General features: G+C 41.4%; 1 protein-coding gene across 1 annotated transcript in view; it reads right to left on the minus strand.

Annotated features, from left to right (window-relative positions):
- Nucleotides 1–3,401: 3,401 nt before the first annotated feature.
- Nucleotides 3,402–19,428, minus strand: part of LOC140713990 (ornithine decarboxylase-like) — a 43,825-nt gene continuing 27,798 nt past the window's right edge. Inside the window, exons 5-11 of the mRNA XM_073024668.1 lie at nt 15,151–15,285; nt 14,624–14,705; nt 13,825–13,908; nt 10,666–10,825; nt 7,957–8,060; nt 4,581–4,795; nt 3,402–4,430 (exon numbers count right to left, since the gene is read on the minus strand). Of these exons, the coding sequence (XP_072880769.1) occupies nt 4,361–4,430; nt 4,581–4,795; nt 7,957–8,060; nt 10,666–10,825; nt 13,825–13,908; nt 14,624–14,705; nt 15,151–15,285 (850 nt within the window). The 3' untranslated portion in view covers nt 3,402–4,360. The remainder of the gene's footprint in view (nt 4,431–4,580; nt 4,796–7,956; nt 8,061–10,665; nt 10,826–13,824; nt 13,909–14,623; nt 14,706–15,150; nt 15,286–19,428) is intronic.

A 19,428-nucleotide genomic window follows, 5' to 3' on the forward strand; every position in this document is an offset into this window, starting at 1 on the left:
AACTAAACAAGTCTAAAACAGAGTACAGAATAATTAATACAGTAACAACTCTCAGGGCTTTCTGCTCATTGTCGATTCTAATTTACAACGAAGAGCCTGGAGACCCTTCGAGGTGCTTGGTCCCGATTGTGATTCCGGTCTGAGGACAGAAGTTCCACGGACTTGTTCCCTGTGCACATTTATATACTGTACATAATCAAGAAAGCCCACACTTCTTGTCTGATCTGCGCATAGCAGTCAGGCACAATTCAAAAATTAGTCATTTCATAAAAGCATTTTTATTGGGAGGTCTTTACCCAATAAAGCCTTGCTTGTTACTGGAAAGAAAAAATTACTTTATCAGTCACAATTTACTATGCCACTGAAATGGTTTTGTTCATCTCTTTGAAACACATTATCACATTCCTTGATACCATACATCTGCATGCTTCAAGAATCAAAACCTTAACTCTTTCTAATTTACACACTTGCTTGTTATGAGTACTGTGAATGTGCAAACTCCTATAACACAGGAGTAGCAGCCCTGGTCTTCCTACCGGAGCCCAACAGGATCTGACAATATATGGAATTTGGCTGTCAGATATCAACAACATTATCAAATCTCCTGTTTGGGTTATGTTTGGACCGACTGATGGGGTTGGGTTTTAATTTTATAATTAACAGTCTTCTAAGAAATGGATGCTCAGCTTTGGATATATGAAGCAATACACAATTCTCTTGATATCTTCAATATCGTTTGTTTTACCAGCCAGTAACACTTTGGTTTATGTTAGTCACACAGCAACAGGAACAGCTAAACTGAAGTAAGTATGTCAGTGATATCATTACCTACAAATATCTAAAGTGAACATTAATTTTTCATTGATATAAACAGGTTAAAATTCTCTAGCCTGCCAATCTTTGGAACTGTAATTAGTTTATTATTGTCACATGTACGGAGACACAATGGAAAAACTTGTCTTGCATACTATTCATACAATCAATTTATTATATTGGTGTAGAACAAGGTACAACAATAACAATTAAGCGGAGCATCTTCAGAGAAAGTGCAGGTAAACAGTAAGTTGTAAGATCATAATGGGGTGGATTGTGAGGTTAAGAGTTCAACTTGTACTAGAGAACTATTGAATAGTCAGAGAACTGTCCTTGAGCCTGGTGGTACGTGCTTTCTGGCTTTGGTATCTTCTGTCTGATAGAAGAGAGGATGTCCAGGGTGGATGAGGTTTATGATAATGCTGGCTGATTTAATGAGGCAGAGAGTTGGAAAGACAGACTCCATTGAGGGTTGGCTGTTACTGTGATGCAGAACTGCGTCTAGAACTCTCTGCAGTTTCTTGCAGTCACATAAAGCAGTAGCCATATGAGCCATTATGCATCCAAACAGGAGAAGCAGGAGTGTTAGGTCCCACACCACCAAGTTCAGGAAGTTATTACACTTCAAACTCCTGAAGCAGCATGGAAAGCTTTACCTACCTCAACACTTGACTGATCACTGAACACAACCAATGGTCTCACTTTCAAGGACTTTATAACTCATATTCTCACTATTTATTTACTTGTTATTTTTTTTAATTGGTACATTTCACCCTCTTTTGCACATTAGTTGTTTATCAGTCTTTGTGCATAGTTTTCACTGACTGCTTTGCATTTCTTTGTTTGTCTCTGAATGCCTGCAAGACAATAGACCTCAAGGTAGAATGAGATGATTTTGCTAATAAATTTACTTTGAACTTCTGTGGTGCATTAATAAACACTGGGAAGGGTGAATGGGTCATGTGAAATTTCTTCAGACCCTGAGGATGTTGAGCAGTTTGTGAGCTTTCTTGGTTGTATTGTCTATGTGATGGGACAAGGACGGGCTATTGATGTTCACTCCTAGAAACCTAAAGCTCTCAACCTCAACACCATTGACGTAGGCAAGAGCATGTGGAAAGAAGCCCCTTTCCTGAGATCAATTGCCAGCACTTCTTGTTTTTGAGGTAGTAATGAGGAACAAAGAAATGGTGGGCAAACTTAATAAGTATTTTGCATTAGCCTTCACTTTGGAAGGCACCACCAGAATGCCAGAAATTTGAGATTGTCAAGGGGTAGTTGCTATTACTAAGGAGGAGATGCTTGGGACATTGAAAGGTTTGAAGGTAGCTACGTCACCTGGGCCAGACAGATTATTCCCCAGGCTTCTGAAAGAAGTAGCTGAAGAGATAGTGGAGGCAGTAGTTATGATCTTTCAAGAATCACTAGATTCTGGAATGGTTACAGAGAACTGAAAATCTATAAATGTCACTCCACTCTACAAGAAAGGAGAGAGGAAGAGAAAGGACATTATAGGTCAGTTGGCCTGACCTCAGTGGTTGGGAAGAATCAAAGTTTATTATTAAGAATGAGGTTTCATATACTTGGAGATGCATGATAAAGTAGGCCAATGTCCTCATGCTTTCCTTAAGGGGAAGTCTTGCCTAACAATTACGTTGGAATTCTTTGAGGAAATAACTGGCAGGATAGACAAAAGTTGTTTTCTTGGATTTTCATAAGGCCTTTGACAAGGTGCCACACATGAGGCTGCTAAACAAGATAAGAGCCCATGGTATTACAGGAAATATACTGCCATGGATCAAAATTTGCTCACTGGCAGGAGGCAAAGAGTGGGAATAAAGGGGGTCTATTCTGGTTGACTGCTGGTGACTAGTGGTGCTTCACAGGGGTAGGTATTGGGACCATCTTTCACGTTATTTATCGATTACACATTGATGGTTTTGTGGCTAAGTTTGCAGATGATACACAGAATGGTGCAGGGGTAGTAGTGTTGAGGAAGCAGGGAGTCTGCAGAAGGATTTGGACAGACTGGGAGAATGGACAAAGAAGTGACAGATGGAAATATAGCGTAGGGAAGTTTATGATCATGCCCTTTTGTAGAAGGAACAGATTTTCTAAACAGGTAGAAAATTTAAAAATCAGAAGTGCAAAGGGACTTAGTCCTTGTAGGGAATTCCCTAAAGGTTAACTTGCAGGTAAGGAAGACAAATGCAATGTTAGCATTCATTTTGAGAGGACTAGAATATAAGAGCAAGGATGTAGCACTGAGGCTTTATAAGGCATTGGATAGACCTCACAAAGTACTGTGAGCAGTTTTGGGCTCCTTATCTAAGAAAAGCTGTGCTGGCATTGGAGAGGGTCCAGAGGAGGTTCACGAGAATGATTTCCGGAATAAAATGGTTAACATACGAGGAGCGTTTGATGGCTCTAGGCCCGTACTTGATGGAGTTTAGAAGAATAGGGGGTGGGGGTGGGATCTCAGTGAAACCTATCGAATATTGAAAGGCTTAGATACAGTGGGTGTGGAAAGGATGTTTCTTTTCATGGGTGAGTCTGGGAAAAAGAGACATTCATTTAGAAGAGTGATGAGAAGGAATTTCTTTAGCTAGAGGGTGGAGAATCTATGGAATTCATTGACTCAGAAGGCTGTGGTGGCCAAGTCTTTGAGTATATTTAAAGCAGAGGTTGATAGGTTCTTGGTAAGTCAGGATGACAAAGGTTACGAGGAGATGGTAGGAGAATGGGGTTGAGAAGGATAATAAATTAGCCATGTTCAAATGGCAGATCGATTTCTGCTCCCATTTCTAATGCTCTTATGCTTCACTGAGCAAACAGCAGAATTCAACCATCTGCACATGTAGACGGCCAAAGCAAAGAAGGGGGCGCTACTTTCACAGCCCATGATACTGGCTACTTGGTAACCAACCTCCTTACTTGGTTACACTCACAACCAGTCCATGAAATTTGAGCTGGTTATGGGGTGAGCTGTCACACCGTCACCTTGGTAAGTGAATTAGGACTGCCGAACTCAGTGTTACACAACTGCACTGGGGATAGCGCATCTTTTTGTTTTGATGGGATCGGTTCTTAGCTCCCACTCAGTTAGACAGCTATTACTAACACGACTCAGTAAAAATGTTTAACCATGCGACACTATTGCCGTTCTTGCTCTGCACATACTGTACGTAACATCTAACATAATTATTTACACCATTTAGTTTTTATTACGTACTACTACACTGATTTGATTCCTTGATGCATTGAGAATGAACAATGACCGTTTCAAGTGGTAAAATATTATGCTTTTGGAATTCTGCTTATTTTGCCCTCACCTGAGAAATAAATCCTAGGGAAATTGGAAAAGTTGTCATTGTATTGGAAATTTAATGAACAACTTCTGGTAAACTAAACACTAAAAGTTTATTAATTTCTAACATAATAGAAATGTGACAGAGAGCAGTTTAAAATTAACTTGAGAATTCAGAATAGTTCAACATTTAAATGTTGGTGGTGATTGATGAAAATTATCCTCAGCTTCTCTTAGCAATTAAAGCTCTCCTTGGACCTGCTCTTCTGTTGGATGCTGATTTTCCTTCTTTATCTTCTGGAGAATTTCCCTTTGTTTGGGAACAAAGTGACAAGTTAATTCTCATGTATAGTTGAACAGTTGTGTGCAGAGAAAGGTGTAAAACAAATGTGGTTAAAATGTAACACATTACTGAATCACATTCTCAATTCAAATGGGAAGGAAATGAATTTGTTCCTACCAGGCTTCTTTGGTCACTACAAAGTTTGCAATGGGGCCTGGAAAACCATTGAACTTGTTTGACAACGTGATCGTGTATGCTCCCCTGTTTTGAAAGAGCAGCCAATCTCCAATTTCCAGCTCAGGCAGCTCGCAGTGATCAATGACACAGTCAGAGCCATCACAAGTTGGTCCCCAAAGTGTTGTGCTAAAAAGTTGTTGGTCTGGGCTGACTTTCTGCAGGAAGTAAATATCAGGTCAGTTGTTAACTTGGAAATAATCAAACATTGCGTTGTTGGGCAACGTAAATATGTCATCTGAATGTTGCCACTTTTATCATTTATTGCTATCAACACTTTTCATCTTCTATGGACTTTTAAAAAATATCACCTCTAACTTCCACCCTGCCCTTAAATTCACTTGGTCCGTCTCCACCACCTCCCTCCCCTTTCTCAATCTCCCTGTCTTGATTTCCGGAGACAAACTGTCGACTGACATCTTTCATAAACCTACTGATTCCCACGGTCATCTTGACTATACCTCTGCCCACCCTATCTCCTGTCAAAATGCTCTTCCCTTTTCTTCGCCTCCACCGCATCTGTTGCCAGGACTTGGCTTTCGGAGATATCCTCCTTCTTTAAAGAACAGGCTTTCCCTCCCTCTACTATTGATGCTGCCCTCACCCACATCTCCTCCATTTCCCGTACATCTTCCCACTGCCTTCATAGTGACAGAGACTCTCTTATCCTTACCTACTTCCACTTCCATCACACAATCCTCTGTAACTTCTGCCATCTGCCAAGGGATCCTAACACTAAACATTTTGACTTCCCCCTCCCGTTCTCCTCTTTCCGCAGGGATCATTTCCTCTGCAGTTTGCTTGTACATTCATCCCTCCCCATTAATCACCCTCTAAGCACTGTCCTGTACATACACCTCTTCCCTCACCTGCATTCAGGGCCCCAAAATGTCCCTTCCAATGAGGCAACACTTCACCTGTGAATCTGCTGAGTTCATCGATCGGTTTTCTCCACATTGGTGAGACCTGTTGCAAATTGGGGGGCTGCTTTATGGAGCACCTCTGCACCATCCACCACCAGTGGCCAAACATTTTAATTCCATTTCTCATTCCCTTTCCAACATGTTGATCCATGGCCTGCTCTTGTGCCAAAACGAGACCACCCTCAGGGTTGAGAAGCAGCACCTTATACTTCACCTGGGTGCCCACCAACCTTATGGTATGAATACTAATTTCTCCTGGCAGTGGACAAATTTCCTCCTGACACCTTCCTCTATTTCCATTTTTGACCTTTAGCTCCTCTCACCACCCCCTGGGTTGCCTCCTTCCCTTTCTCCTTTTGTTCACTCTCATATCCTATCGGATTCTTTCTTCTATGGCCCTTTACCCTTTACCTGGCTTCACTAATTAAGTTCCAGCTCGCCTCTTCCCCCTCCATTCTCCGTCCTGAGGAAGGGTCTCAGCCCGAAACGTCGACTGTTAACTCTTTTTCCATAGATGCTGCTTGACCCGCTGAGTTCCTCCTGCATTTTGTGTGTGTTGCTGTCCTTTATGTTAGTATATAATTAGTAGATGGCCATTTTAATCATCCTCTTGAAGAATTGCTTATGGGTTCCAATCCTTTGTACCAATAGCCTCTTGTCTACCACCTGTTATATATTGGAAATATTGAGGCAGATCTTCCACTGCACTTTAACTAAAGGTTGCTACCCCTGGGTCATGCTTGTATTGGTAAGGTCTCGGGCATGATCTTTAATTGGGAACCTCGAACACTGGCTGCGTGCCCTGCAGCTGGTTTTAGCAGCTGGCAGGCTCTGCCTTAATATTGATTGTCACAAATATTCAGTAACTGTTTAAAAATTAGATTTAATTTTACTAAAACCATATATCCACGTAAAAATAATTTTCAGAATAAAGTTTATTGCGAATGCCAAATGCAGGAGATTTGACTTGGTACAAGTTTTGTAGACACTTTCCACACCAGGAACTGAGAAACTACGGAAGATGGCATCTAGCACACTGGACTTGCCATTGCTAGATGGGCACCTACATTGTAGCTTGCACTTGGGATTTTCACAATTCCCCTCAACCCACGCAATCCCACCCCATCCACGGACTTAACATGAATGTCTTTAAACAGTAAGTTAGACATGGAATAAGTAATATTCCATATTTAACGTAAAGTTCTGCCTCTCTAGGTTTTAGGTGTGCCCACTACACATGAAGGTAGCCCCCAGATAAAGGATTATTGACCTGAAACATTAACTTTATTTCACTCTCCATAGTTATCAGAGTTGCTGGGTAACTCCAGAGATTTGTTTCTAAGCCTGATTGTTGTGAACCTTTTTCCATTATACATGCATGAATAACTTTGTGTGCTATCATCAACAAACATCTCCAGTTCTGATCTTAAAATGGAAGGGAAACCAACAGCTAGATTTACCCTGGATAATGTTTTGAGGCTGTAATGTTCCTGCCTTGATGCCATTGCCTTCTGTGTCTCCAGGTCTCTGAGGACCCATTCAGCCAAGACAGACAGACATACTTTATTGATCCTGAGGGAAATTGGGTTTCGTTACAGTCGCACCAACCAAGAATAGTATAGAAATATAGCAATATAAAACCATAAATAATTAAATAATAAGTTAATTATGCCAAATGGAAAAAGTCCCGGACAAGCCTATTGTCTCAGACTGTCTGACACTCCGAGGGAGGAGTTGTAAAGTTTGATGGCCACAGGTAGGAATGACTTCCTATGATGCTCAGTGTTACATCTCGGTGGAATGAGTCTCTGGCTGAATGTACTCCTGTGCCTAACCAGTACATTATGGAGTGGATGGGAGACATTGTCCAAGATGGCATGCAACTTGGACAGCATCCTCTTTTCAGACACCACCGTCAGAGAGTCCAGTTCCATCCCCACAACATCACTGGCCTTACGAATGAGTTTGTTGATTCTGTTGGTGTCTGTTACCCTCAGCCTGCTGCCCCAGCACACAACAGCAAACATGATGGCACTGGCCACCATAGACTCATAGAACATCCTCAGCATCATCCGGCAGATGTTAAAGGACCTCAGTCTCCTCAGGAAATAGAAATCTCTCTCATCTCTGGAAATAAGCTTTGATCCAGGTTTGGACCTAGGCTGTAATAACACAAGGGGCCAAATAATCCCTGTGAGACCCATTCTGGCCATTATTTGACAGACCATTGGTGAGTTAAGAATGCTTGATAACATCAACAATATGTGTCTTGTTAATGAATGTAAGTAAACCAATGGGCTGGTAGTTTGCTGTTGTAGATTTGGCCTGCCTAGATGATAAGTGTGCTTACAAAAAGACAATAGCATTTTTCTTACATTATGTTTGTGAATCCTTACCTTAAATGCTATTGGTTTTAATGGAGGATATTTACTTTTTAAAGATCCATGCCAACCATCATTTATATAGTACATTATGGTTTTCTTAGTCTCAGTCTCATCATCTAGAAAAGATAATTAACACATAAGATCCATGTACTGAATTTCAGAGATTAGCTTTGTAACATTAATGTTTAAGAAGGAAAGTAAAGGGCTCGTTCTGCTATTTTTAAAAACATGGCTATCCTCAAGTCAAGTCAAGTCAACTTTTATTGTCATTTCGACCATAACCGCTGGTACAGTGCATAGTAAAAATGAGACAATGTTTTTCAGGACCATGGTTTACATGACACAGTACAAAATACTTGACTGAACTATGTAAAAAAAAAACACAGAGAAAGCTACATTAGACTACAGACCTACACAGGACTGCATAAAGTGCACAAAAACAGTGCAGGCATTACAATAAATAATAAACAGGACAGTAGGGCAAGGTGTCAGTCCAGGCTTCGGGTATTGAGGAGTCTGATAGCTTGGGGGAAGAAACTGTTACATAGTCTAGTCGTGAGAGCCCGAATGCTTCAGAGCCTCTTCCCAGATGGCAGGAGGGAGAAGAGATTGTATGACGGGTGCATGGGGTCCTTCATAATGCTGTTTCCTTTGCAGATGCAGCGTGTAGTGTAAATGTCCGTGATGGCAGGAAGAGAGACCCCGATGATCTTCTCAGCTGACCTCACTATCCGCTGCAAGGTCTTACGATCCGAGATGGTGCAATTTCCAAACCAGGCAGTGATGCAGCTGCTCAGGATGCTCTCAATACAACCCCTGTAGAATGTGATGAGGATGGGGTGTGGGAGATGGATTTTCCTCAACCTTCGCAAAGAGTAGAAACGCTGCTAGGCTTTCTTGGCTAAGGAGCTGGTGTTGAGAGACCAGGTGAGATTCTCCGTCAGGTGAACACCAAGAAATTTGGTGCTCTTTACGATCTCTACCGAGGAGCCGTTGATGTTCAGAGGGGAGTGGTCGCTCCGTGCCCTCCTGAAGTCAACAACAATCTCTTTTGTTTTGTTCACATTAAGAGACAGGTTGTTGGCTCTGCACCAGTCCGTTAGCCACTGCACCTCCTCTCTGTAAGCTGACTCGTCGTTCTTGCTGATGTGACCCACCACGGTCATGTCATCGATGAACCTGATGATGTGGTTTGAGCTGTGTGTTGCAGCACAGTCATGGGTCAGCAGAGTAAACAGCAGTGGACTGAGCACGCAACCCTGGGGAGCCCCCGTGCTCAGTGTGATGGTGTTGGAGATGCTGCTCCCGATCCGGACTCACTGAGGTCTCCCAGTCAGGAAGTCTAGGATCCAGTTGCAGAGGGAGGTGTTCAGGCCCAATAGGCTCAGCTTTCCAATCAGTTTCTGAGGAATGATTGTGTTGAATGCTGAACTGTAGTCTATGAACAGCATCCGAACATATGTGTGTTCTTTGTCCAGTGGGTTAGGGCCAGGTGGAGGGTGGTGGCAATGGCGTCATCTGTTGAGCGGTTGGGACGGTACGCAAACTGCAGGGGGTCCAGTGAGGGGGGCAGCAGGGTCTTGATATGCCTCATGATGAGCCTCTGGAAACACTTCATGATGATGGATGTAAGTGCAACGGGATGGTAGTCATTTAGGCAGGACACTGAAGACTTCTTCGGCATGGGGGCAATGTCTGCTAGCTGGTCTGCACATCCTGAACTGTGAGTAGAGAGAGTATGCAGTGGAACCAGCTTTTTATGCATTTGTATCATAAATACAGTAAATATTGCTCTTTGTGATTGCTAACTCTTCGGAGATAATCTCACATGTTAGGAAAAAACACTTTTCCTGGTCACACAATTCCCAGTATGGGCTGTCAGCCAGAAGAATGGTGAAAGGCTGCAACTGGATAGCATTCGTATGTCCACTGCTTTTTTTGTTACAAGGTCTGTGGCTTCCATCGCTTATTTTCTGACCTTGGTGAGTGGAATTCACGAATGTACTTCAATCCATCATCTGAAACAATAGTGGAGGGAGATTCAGTATTTATTTATTTAGAGATACGGTGTGGAATAGGCTTTGAGCACCATCGACAACCCAGATTTTAACCCTAACCTCATCACGGGACAATTTACAATGACCTCTTCACCTACCCAGTACATCTTTGGTCCATGGCAAGAAACTGGAAGACCCAGAGAACACCCATGCATTCCTCAGGGAGGACGTACAGAGACTGCATATAGGGAACACTGGAATTAAATTCCGAAATCCAATACCTCGCTGCAATAGCTTTGTGCAAATTGCTACACTACCGTGCTGCCCAATAATCTTCTAGAAAGGGGTATTAGACAAGCAGAATCAGGTTTATTATTACTGACATATGCTGTAAAATTTGTTATTTTGTGGTAGCTATACAGGGCAATACTGCAAAAAGAGAACAAAAATAGTGAAGTAGTAAAAAGAAAATTGCAGCCATGTTGGAATGGTGGAGCAGACTTGATGGGCCAAATAACCGAACTTCTATGGTCTTAAGAAGCGGACCAGGAATTTCAGCCATCTCCATGAATCTTCCATCCTTTGCCTGTGAGGAATACAAAACTTCCCCTGCCACATCTCCTTCTGGTGGTAAGGCTTTGGAATGTATCACCCATCATTCCCTCATACAGTATTGAGTGCAGAAGATCACCGTAGCTAGTTGGTGATTTGTGGAAGAATTTACCATTGGAGTTAGTTGAATCTATAGTAATTCTTCTTCCAATGATATTTACAGCAATTATAAGTGAAGATGTCACATAATAACGGCCAGGTTCAGCAATTACATTCACTCCACTTGATTCAGGAAAGTGAAGATCCAATGCACGATTGATCACTGCTGCAATCTACAACATAGAAATCAATTAGATATTATTACCAAATTTCCAGCACTTTATATGCAGTGGATTCTGGTCAATTGGGGCAGCTGTTTAGTTGGGACATTTTGCAAAGAACAAAAACTGAGAAAATAGCTGAGATTCGCTTTGATAATTTGGGACACTATGCCGCTTAATTGGAACAGGAGACTGTTGCCAAACAGTTTCTAATTAGCATCAGTTGCATTCGCTTGTATGGCCACTAGACACTACACTGTGCTTAGAGCGAACAATTTTCAAATAGCATGAGTTGTGTGCGTTTGTGTTCAAAAAGTAGTGATTTTTGTCACTGATGGTTGGTAAGAAATAAGCAGTAAGACCATTTTGCTCACTATGGTTTCAATCATTCTGGCTTGGAGATGCGAGAAACAGCTGGGAATGAAAATGAAATGTTTTCACCACTCCTGCAAGGTAGGACTATGAGGAATTTGAAGGTATTGACAATAACTACACTGTGCTTAGAGTCAACAGTTTTTAAACAGCCTCAGCTGCATTTGCTTATATTATGTTATTCATTTTAGGCTGGCTGATGTTGAATTGAATAGCAGTGATTTTTGACACTACTTCATGCAGGAAGGCAATGAAAGCAGTGCATTATCTGCACGAGGTGTCTGCACTGATTTTTTTCATTTACAGTGTATCAAAAGGACACAGCAATGTATACTGGATTAATTCCTCCATCGATAACAATTAGGAACTAACATGTAGTGTTATAGAACTGCAGTGATATTGTAGTGTTCTAATTTGTTCTGTATTTCATTTACATACATAATTTCTTATTCAGTTAAACAGTAGTTTATCTTTTTTAAACTATTTTCACGAAACTTCTCCTAATTGGGGCAGCTGCTTAATTGGGCCAAAATGTACTGGTCCTGATGTGTCCCAATTAACCGGAATCCACTGTAGTTATAAATGAATTTGTACAGAAAGCACAAATACTGAATTTGTATTAAGCAATGAAGTTAATACAAGAGTCCATTACTAGCTCTCCTAAGTCAATTCTTCAGCTCCTTCCTAGCTACCTCATAACTCGCAAGAGACCTATCTGATTCTTGCTTCCTAAACTTTAAGCTTCTTTCTTCTTCTTGACTAAATATTTCACATCTGTTGTCAACCATGATTCCTTCACTTACCGTCCTTTCCCTACCTCAAAGGGACAAATCTACCCAGAACCACCATGAAAATGCTCCCTAAACAACTTCCACATTTCTGTGTATGTCTCCCTGAATACAACTATTCCCAATTTGTGTTCTCAGGTTATTACCGATTAGCATCATCATTCGCCCTCCCTCAACTAAATACTTTCCAAAGCGTCTGCTCTTATCCCTGTCCAAGGCCATCAGGAAGTTGTAGTTGCTCTCTGAAATGCCCACCCACCAGGAGATCTGTCACCTGACTAGGCTCATCGGCTAGTAGTGGGTCCAGTATGGCCTCTCCTTTCTTTAGCCTGACCACATATTGTATCAGGAATCCTTCCTGCACAAGCATAACAAATCCTTCCCCATCCAAAACTTTTGTACTAAGGAGTATCAATATTAGGGAAGCTGATAATATTGGTTATCATATCCATGACAACAACCTTGTTATTTTTGTACCTTTCCAAAATTTGTGTACCAGTCTGATCCTCAGTGTCTCTGTAGCTGTTTGGGAGAATCTATGGAATATTCCCATGAGAGTGATTACTGCCTTTGTTTCTGACTTCCACCCACACAGACTCAGTAGAAAATCCCTCCACAGCAACCTCCCTTTCTGCAGCTGTGATACTATCTATGACCAACAATGCCTCTTCCTCTGCCTCTTTTACCTCCCTGGTCATTTTGAAATATCTAAGTCCCAGAACATCCAGCAGCTATTCTTGCCCTTGGGGCAGCCAAGACTCTGTAATGGCCACAATGTCGTAGTTCTATGTACTGATCCATGCTCTATTTTCATCACCCTTGTTCCTGATACCTCTTGCATTAAAGTAGACACCTTTCAACCCATGCAACTGACTGCAATTGTGCCCTATCCTCTGCCAGTTGTTCCTCAATCTCTCTACACATAGCATCCACCTGCCCACCAACAGCACCATCCTTTGGCTCTCATGCCTCTGCCGACCCAGTGGGAACTCCTTTCCCAACATCTCTAACAAACCTGTCCCCAAGGATGTTTGTCAGATGTCAGAGTTCAGGTGTAACCTGCCCTTTTGAACAGATCACACCTTCCACAGAAGAGATCCCAATAATCCCCAAATGTGAAAGCCTGCCCCTTACACCAATTCTTCAGCCAGACATTTAACTGCCAGGTCATCCTATTCATACCCTCACTGAGAGAGTAGCACAGGCAGAAATTGAGAGAGTACTACTTTGAGCTCTGCTTTTTATATCTCCTGCTTCACGTGACAAGTTTATCAGTTACTAAGATGGGCAGACCAGTGGTAGATGGAATTTAATGCTGCTAAGTGCAAGATGATGCGCTTTGGGACTCTCAGAATGATCGGTGGGGCCTTTGGAAGTTTTGAGGAACAGGGAACCTTGGTGTAGAACTGGAAGGAGCCCTTAAGGTGGTAGCGGAGGTAAATGGGGCAGTTGAAGAAGGAATACAGAGTACTTTCTTTTATTAATTATGGTATAAAATCGTACAGCTTTTTACTCTTCTGGTTGCCACACAATATGAAGACTTAGCTGAACTGGAGAGGATAATATTTACCAGGATATTACCTGGGATGGGGTGCCACAATTAGGACATGAGACCATACAGTTGAGTTTCATTGACTTATTCACTTTATTACATCAAAGGATTTAAAGAGCAAACATATAATTTAAGACAGTGATACTGTTACACCTGAAAAGTAATTAGAAACCTGTCTGCTGCTTTTTCAGCTCTGAAAACTCTCAAGCCCATATTTTATATGTAAAATGCATACAGTAGGTATACCTATTTGAATATCAATTGTTCCTCAAATGTTACTTTAATGCATAACATGTTACCTCCTCAAATGTAATCTTGTCATCCTCACAGCCAGGAAAACCACCACCAATATCGAGCAAGTTCATATGAAATCCAAGGCTCATCTGGAGAAGATATGTAAAAGATCCAATCTTTGTTGTCTCATTACCAGCAAGCACTTTCCATGCAAACCTTATCACTTTCTGTTACTGTCATGACAATTCATACAAAAGCATCACTGACACCAAAGGACATCCCAAACTTTAGGTTTTAGTTTGTCACTACTGCACCATTAATCAGATTCAAATAGGCCCAAACATACTTTTATCCATAGATGCTGCCTGGTCTGCTGAGTTACTGCAGAATGTTGTGTTTTGTTCTTAGCTGTTTCAATATGCCTAAAATAAACTGTTATCATTGCCTTTTATTCTAATGGGAGCATACAAACTCTGTACTCTCAGTATTTCATCTCTGAAGGCCTCCCAACCATCCTAATGCTTTACCAAGCATCCTTTTGGCAAAAATAATCTCTCAATCCGCACCTGTCTGTTTTTCTTTTTTGATGCCATCAAAAATGGTCTTCCTCCAATTTCAAATCTCAACCAGAGGACCAGTTCTACCCTTCTCTATAGCTATCCTGAAACTAATCTGATTTTGTTTACCAGATCGAAAGTGTTCCCCTACACACACTTCTGTCGCCTGCCCTTTCTCATTCTCAAATAGGAGATTTTGTATTTCATACTGTAATTAACTCATCATATTTGAAACTTTCATTGTTATGACTGCTGTATTTCTGAAAATTTCTATTATTCAATATATAAAACTTCAAAAGAAACATACCCCAATATCAAAAACCGTGCGTGAATCTGCTATGACCTCAGCAAATACCTCTGGTTCACTACAGCCACTTCCAACATGAAAGCTGGTTAAAGAAGAGTCATTAGATTAGAATTCAACTGATATTTTTAAGAATATTTAAGGAAAATTTATTTATTTCTCTTACCTGTTAGTTCAGCACTTTGTTAAAACTCAAGCATTGTACATTACATTTCTAATACCGTACAGGGAATGATGATGCCAAAAACAATTTGGGTATTTGGATATGGATAGGCCAAAAGTACTTTTCGAAATTTATACTTTTTGTGTTTACACTCTAATAATAATGTAATTTATACTGAAAAAAAAAAGATTTAATTGGTAGACATCATCATTACACAACGTGTTCACTTTGGAACTGCCATGATTCCCTTGCACGTGCTGTTCCCATTGCCATGGTCACAAATAGTGACATTGCCTTGACATGTTTGTAAATAAACTATTGAATAAAAGTTGCAAACTGTTTTTCAGTATTAATACTTTTTTTTTACCTTACACCAATGATCTCCACACACAAAGCCTTTGCACTTTCCATCAGCTGTCTGCACTCTTTTAAAGTTGCTCCAAACTTCATACTTAAGGGAAAGGGGGACTTGGCATCATTTGCAACAATGCGAAGAACCATTCTGTCAAGATAGCAACATTAGGAAGACAGGTGTGACTGCTGAAAAGTCAGAGGGAGTTTACCATTTTTGTTTGTTCAGTAGACAATTAGAAAGCAGGCTTGGGGGTCAGCAATGGAAAGAGTATGCAGTTTCAAATCTCAGGATCTCCGGGACCAAACATATTAATGCAATCATGAAGAAGGCACGTCACCAAAGAATCTGGCAAACTCTGACAAATGCACTTTGGAGAGCATTATGACTGGTTGCATCAACGTCTGGTATAGAGTCTCCAATGCACAGATTCGCAAGAGTTCAGTTAGTTATAGACTCAGCGAATTCCATCACGGTACAAGATTCCCCATCATCAAAGGCATCTTCAAAAGGTGGAGGCTTAAGAAGGTGTGTAAGATTGAAGGCCCTCACCATCTGGGACAGGCTCTATTCTCATTACTACTATCAGGGAGAAGGTACTGTAGCCTGAAGACTCTCACTCAATATTGTAAGAATAGCTTCTCTGCTATCGGATTTCTGAAGGGTCCATAAACACGACCTCAATGTTGCTCTTTTACACTCTTCAGTTATCTGTTTGTTTATTTAATATTGTAATTTATATTTTTTCATGTCTTGTACCATACTGCTGCAACAAAACTACATATTCAATTATATATATGTCAGTGATAATAAAATTGATTCTGTTTCTCAGATCTTGATTTTGACTTCTCCCAATATTATCCATCTGGAAATAACTCTGTGTAGATATTCTTTTGCTCTGGGATCACCAGTTACTTGCACACTTGTTCCTGTTATCCAGTGTACAGTCTTCAACAATTCCGATATGCAATGCTCTGGCTGATACACGGGTGTTACTCTGGTTGGTAATCAGTGGTAAGCGATGTGCCACAGGGTGGGGGCTGGACAAACAGATGTTCATAATAAACATAAACGAATGGGAGAGGCGGCAGAGTGTAGTGTATCTAAGTTTGCTGATGACACTAAATTAAATGGAAAAGCAAATTGTCCAGCAGATACAGAGAGTCTGCAGAGAGATGAGTGGGCAAGGGTCTGGCAGATGGAGTACAACGTGAGGTCATCCACTTTGGAAGGAAAATGGAAGAGCAGATTATTATTTAAATGGTGAAAAATTGCAGCATGCTGCTGTGCAGAGGGACTTGGGAGTGCTTGTTCATGAATCACAAAAGGCTGGTTTGCAGGTGCAGCAGGCTATCAAGAAGACAAATGGGATGTTGGCATTCATTGCTGGAGGGATTGAATTTAAGAGCAGGGAGGTTATGCTGCAACTGTACAGGGTACTGGTGAGGCCGCACCTGGAGTACTGCGTGCAGTTCTGGTCTCCTTACTTGAGGAAGGATATACTGGCTTTGGAGGCGATGTAGAGGAGATTCACCAGGTTGATTCCAGAGATGAGGGGGTTAGACCATGAGGAAAGATTGAGTTGCCTGAGACCATACTTTCTAGAATTCAGAAGAATGAGAGGAGATCTTACAGAAACATATAGAGTTATGGACGGAATAGATAAGACAGAGACAGGAAAGTTGTTTCCACTGATATATCAGACTAGAACTAGGGGGCATAGCGTCAAGATTTGGGGGAATAGATTTAGGACGGAGATGAGGAGGAACTGCTTTTCCCAGAGAACAGTGAATCTGTGGAATTCTCTGCCCAATGTATCAGTGGAGGCTACCTCAGTAAGTATATTTAAAAGAAGGTTTGATACATTTTTGCACAGCAGGGGGATTAAGAGTTATGGGGAAAAGGCAGGTAGGTGGAAATGTCCATGGTCAAATCAGCCATGATTTTATTGAATGGCCGAGCAGGCTTGATGGGACAGATGGCCGACTCCTGCTCCTATTTCTTATGTTCTCAAGAAGGCCATTGTGTCATACACAGTTTTCACCACCCTGTTTACCTGTGACACCATTTCCACTCAATATGTACTTTATTTCTCAGTCACTAATGTGGAAATGTACTGATAGTAACTAAATGGCATTTTTGTTTGTCACAGAATGGAACCTGTATTGTACCAGAGTGATTTGTTAATAATATTTGTGTAACATTATGCTGAATAAACCTGAATCCTTGACAAACTACAGACCAGCACATGTATTACTGGAAGAATGCCAAACACACTGAAGAAGCAGAAGAACAGAATGTACCCTTCCCTTGAACTGAGGTCTGGCTAGCTGCACTTGTGTATAAAGGAGTGACTATGCTGTCTGTTTTTTTTTTGGAGGCTGTCATCGGCACTTGTGCGGTGCTAGTCTCCCCTTGCTGCAAGGAAAATAAATGTGCTTCTGATTGATCCACTCTGTTGTTTGCTGTAGGATGTGGTGAAAAGGAGCTCACACTCTGTTCCTCAGCGCTTCCCAGACCCTTACCATTCCTATCCTGCTTTGATTTCTCACATACGAGGACTGAAATAAGATTAACAAACCTTATTAACAAAAACAAATTACACTAAAGGACTGTACTATCTTATGCTGTTCCCAATCCACTTTGAATGCTCTGAGTTACAATTAGTGTCCCTCGGTGCCACTGAGAATAAATTTCTACTAGGAGATTGAACCGCTATATCTTTCAGCAAAGAACACACTGCTGAGGTCAAGGATGTGTGCTTAGCTCACTGTTCTACTCTCCCTGCACTCATGGCTGTTTTGCTAGGCACCACTCAAACACCATCTATAAACTTGCTGATGACACAACTATTGTAGGTATAGTTTCAGATGGTGACGAAAGAGATACATCAACTAGTTGAATGGTGTCACAACAACAATCTTGCACTCAGTGTTAATAAGATGAAGGAATTGACTGTGAACTTCAGGAATGGGGAGTCAAGGAAACACACACCAGTTCTTATCAAAGGATCAGCAGTGGAAAGGTTGAGCAATTTCAAATTCCTGCATGTCAACATCTAAGGATCTATTCTGGGCGCAACATATTGCATCTCCATCTGGTATGGGAGCAACCAAGCACTGGACCAGAAGTTCCTGCAGAGGACTGTGAGAACAGCTGAGAAGGTCATAGGCGCCTCCTGAACATCCACGGGGACATTTATCAGGAGTGATGTGTACGCAGGGTTCCACCCATCCATCCAGCATCCTCTCTGACTTTCTACCATCAAGCAGGAGATTCTGATGCATCAAAACAATAATGGTCTGGATGGGGAACAGTTTCTTCTCTCAGGCCATAAGGCTTCTGAACTCCCTGCTGCATTGCATTTGAATTCTCTCTGGCTAATCTGTTCTGTGCCTTACAATATTTATTTAACGTGCTTTAGTTTGTTTATACATGTGTAATCCATCTGTAGGTTTTATCTTAACATTCATAAGTTATTGTGTGTTATGTGTACTATTGTGCTTTACACTCTGGTTCAGAGAAATGTCTCGTTTGATGATATATAGGTATATAGTTAAATGAAATAAACTTGATTTGACTTGATGTAATCACAAAGAAGGCATGAGAGTGTCTGTATTTCATTTGGAGTAGCAGCAGACTTTTGGTATTTCACGAAGCTCTCTCTCAAATTTCTACATTACGTGGAGCGCGTTCTGACTGGATGTATCACCATCTGGTATGGAGGGGACCACTGCGCTGGATTGGAAAAAAGCTGCAGAGGGTTGCAAACCCAGCCAGCTCCATCATGGGCACGAACCTCCCCTGCATCAAGGACATCTTCAAAAGGTGATGCCTCAGAAAGACAGCATCCATCTTTAAGAACCCTCATCACCCAGGATGTGCTCTTACCTCAATGTTACCATCAAGGAGGAAGTACAGGAGCCTGAGGATACACACTCAATATTTTTAAAATAGTTTCTTCCCCTTCGTCGTCAGCTTTCTGAATGGGCAATGAATGGATGTACACAACCTCACTATGTATTTTTTGCTCTATAAACAGTCAGTGGTTTGGGCCAAGACCCTTCATCAGTCCTGGAAAGGAAGGGGGTACAAGCCAGAATATTTCTGCCATGAATGCTGGAGTTTTAGGGGGAACACAGGAGATAGTGTTGTAGAACAGAGAAATATGTAGAACTAGATGAAGGCCAGCACTATGGAAGGACATATGAAAAGTGAACGACAATTCAGACAGGTGTCTACAGAGAATATCAAAAGTAGATGCATATTGTCTACATTTCAGTTGAAATTATC

This window comes from Hemitrygon akajei, chromosome 20 (assembly GCF_048418815.1).
Source record: "Hemitrygon akajei chromosome 20, sHemAka1.3, whole genome shotgun sequence".
NCBI lineage: Eukaryota > Metazoa > Chordata > Chondrichthyes > Myliobatiformes > Dasyatidae > Hemitrygon > Hemitrygon akajei.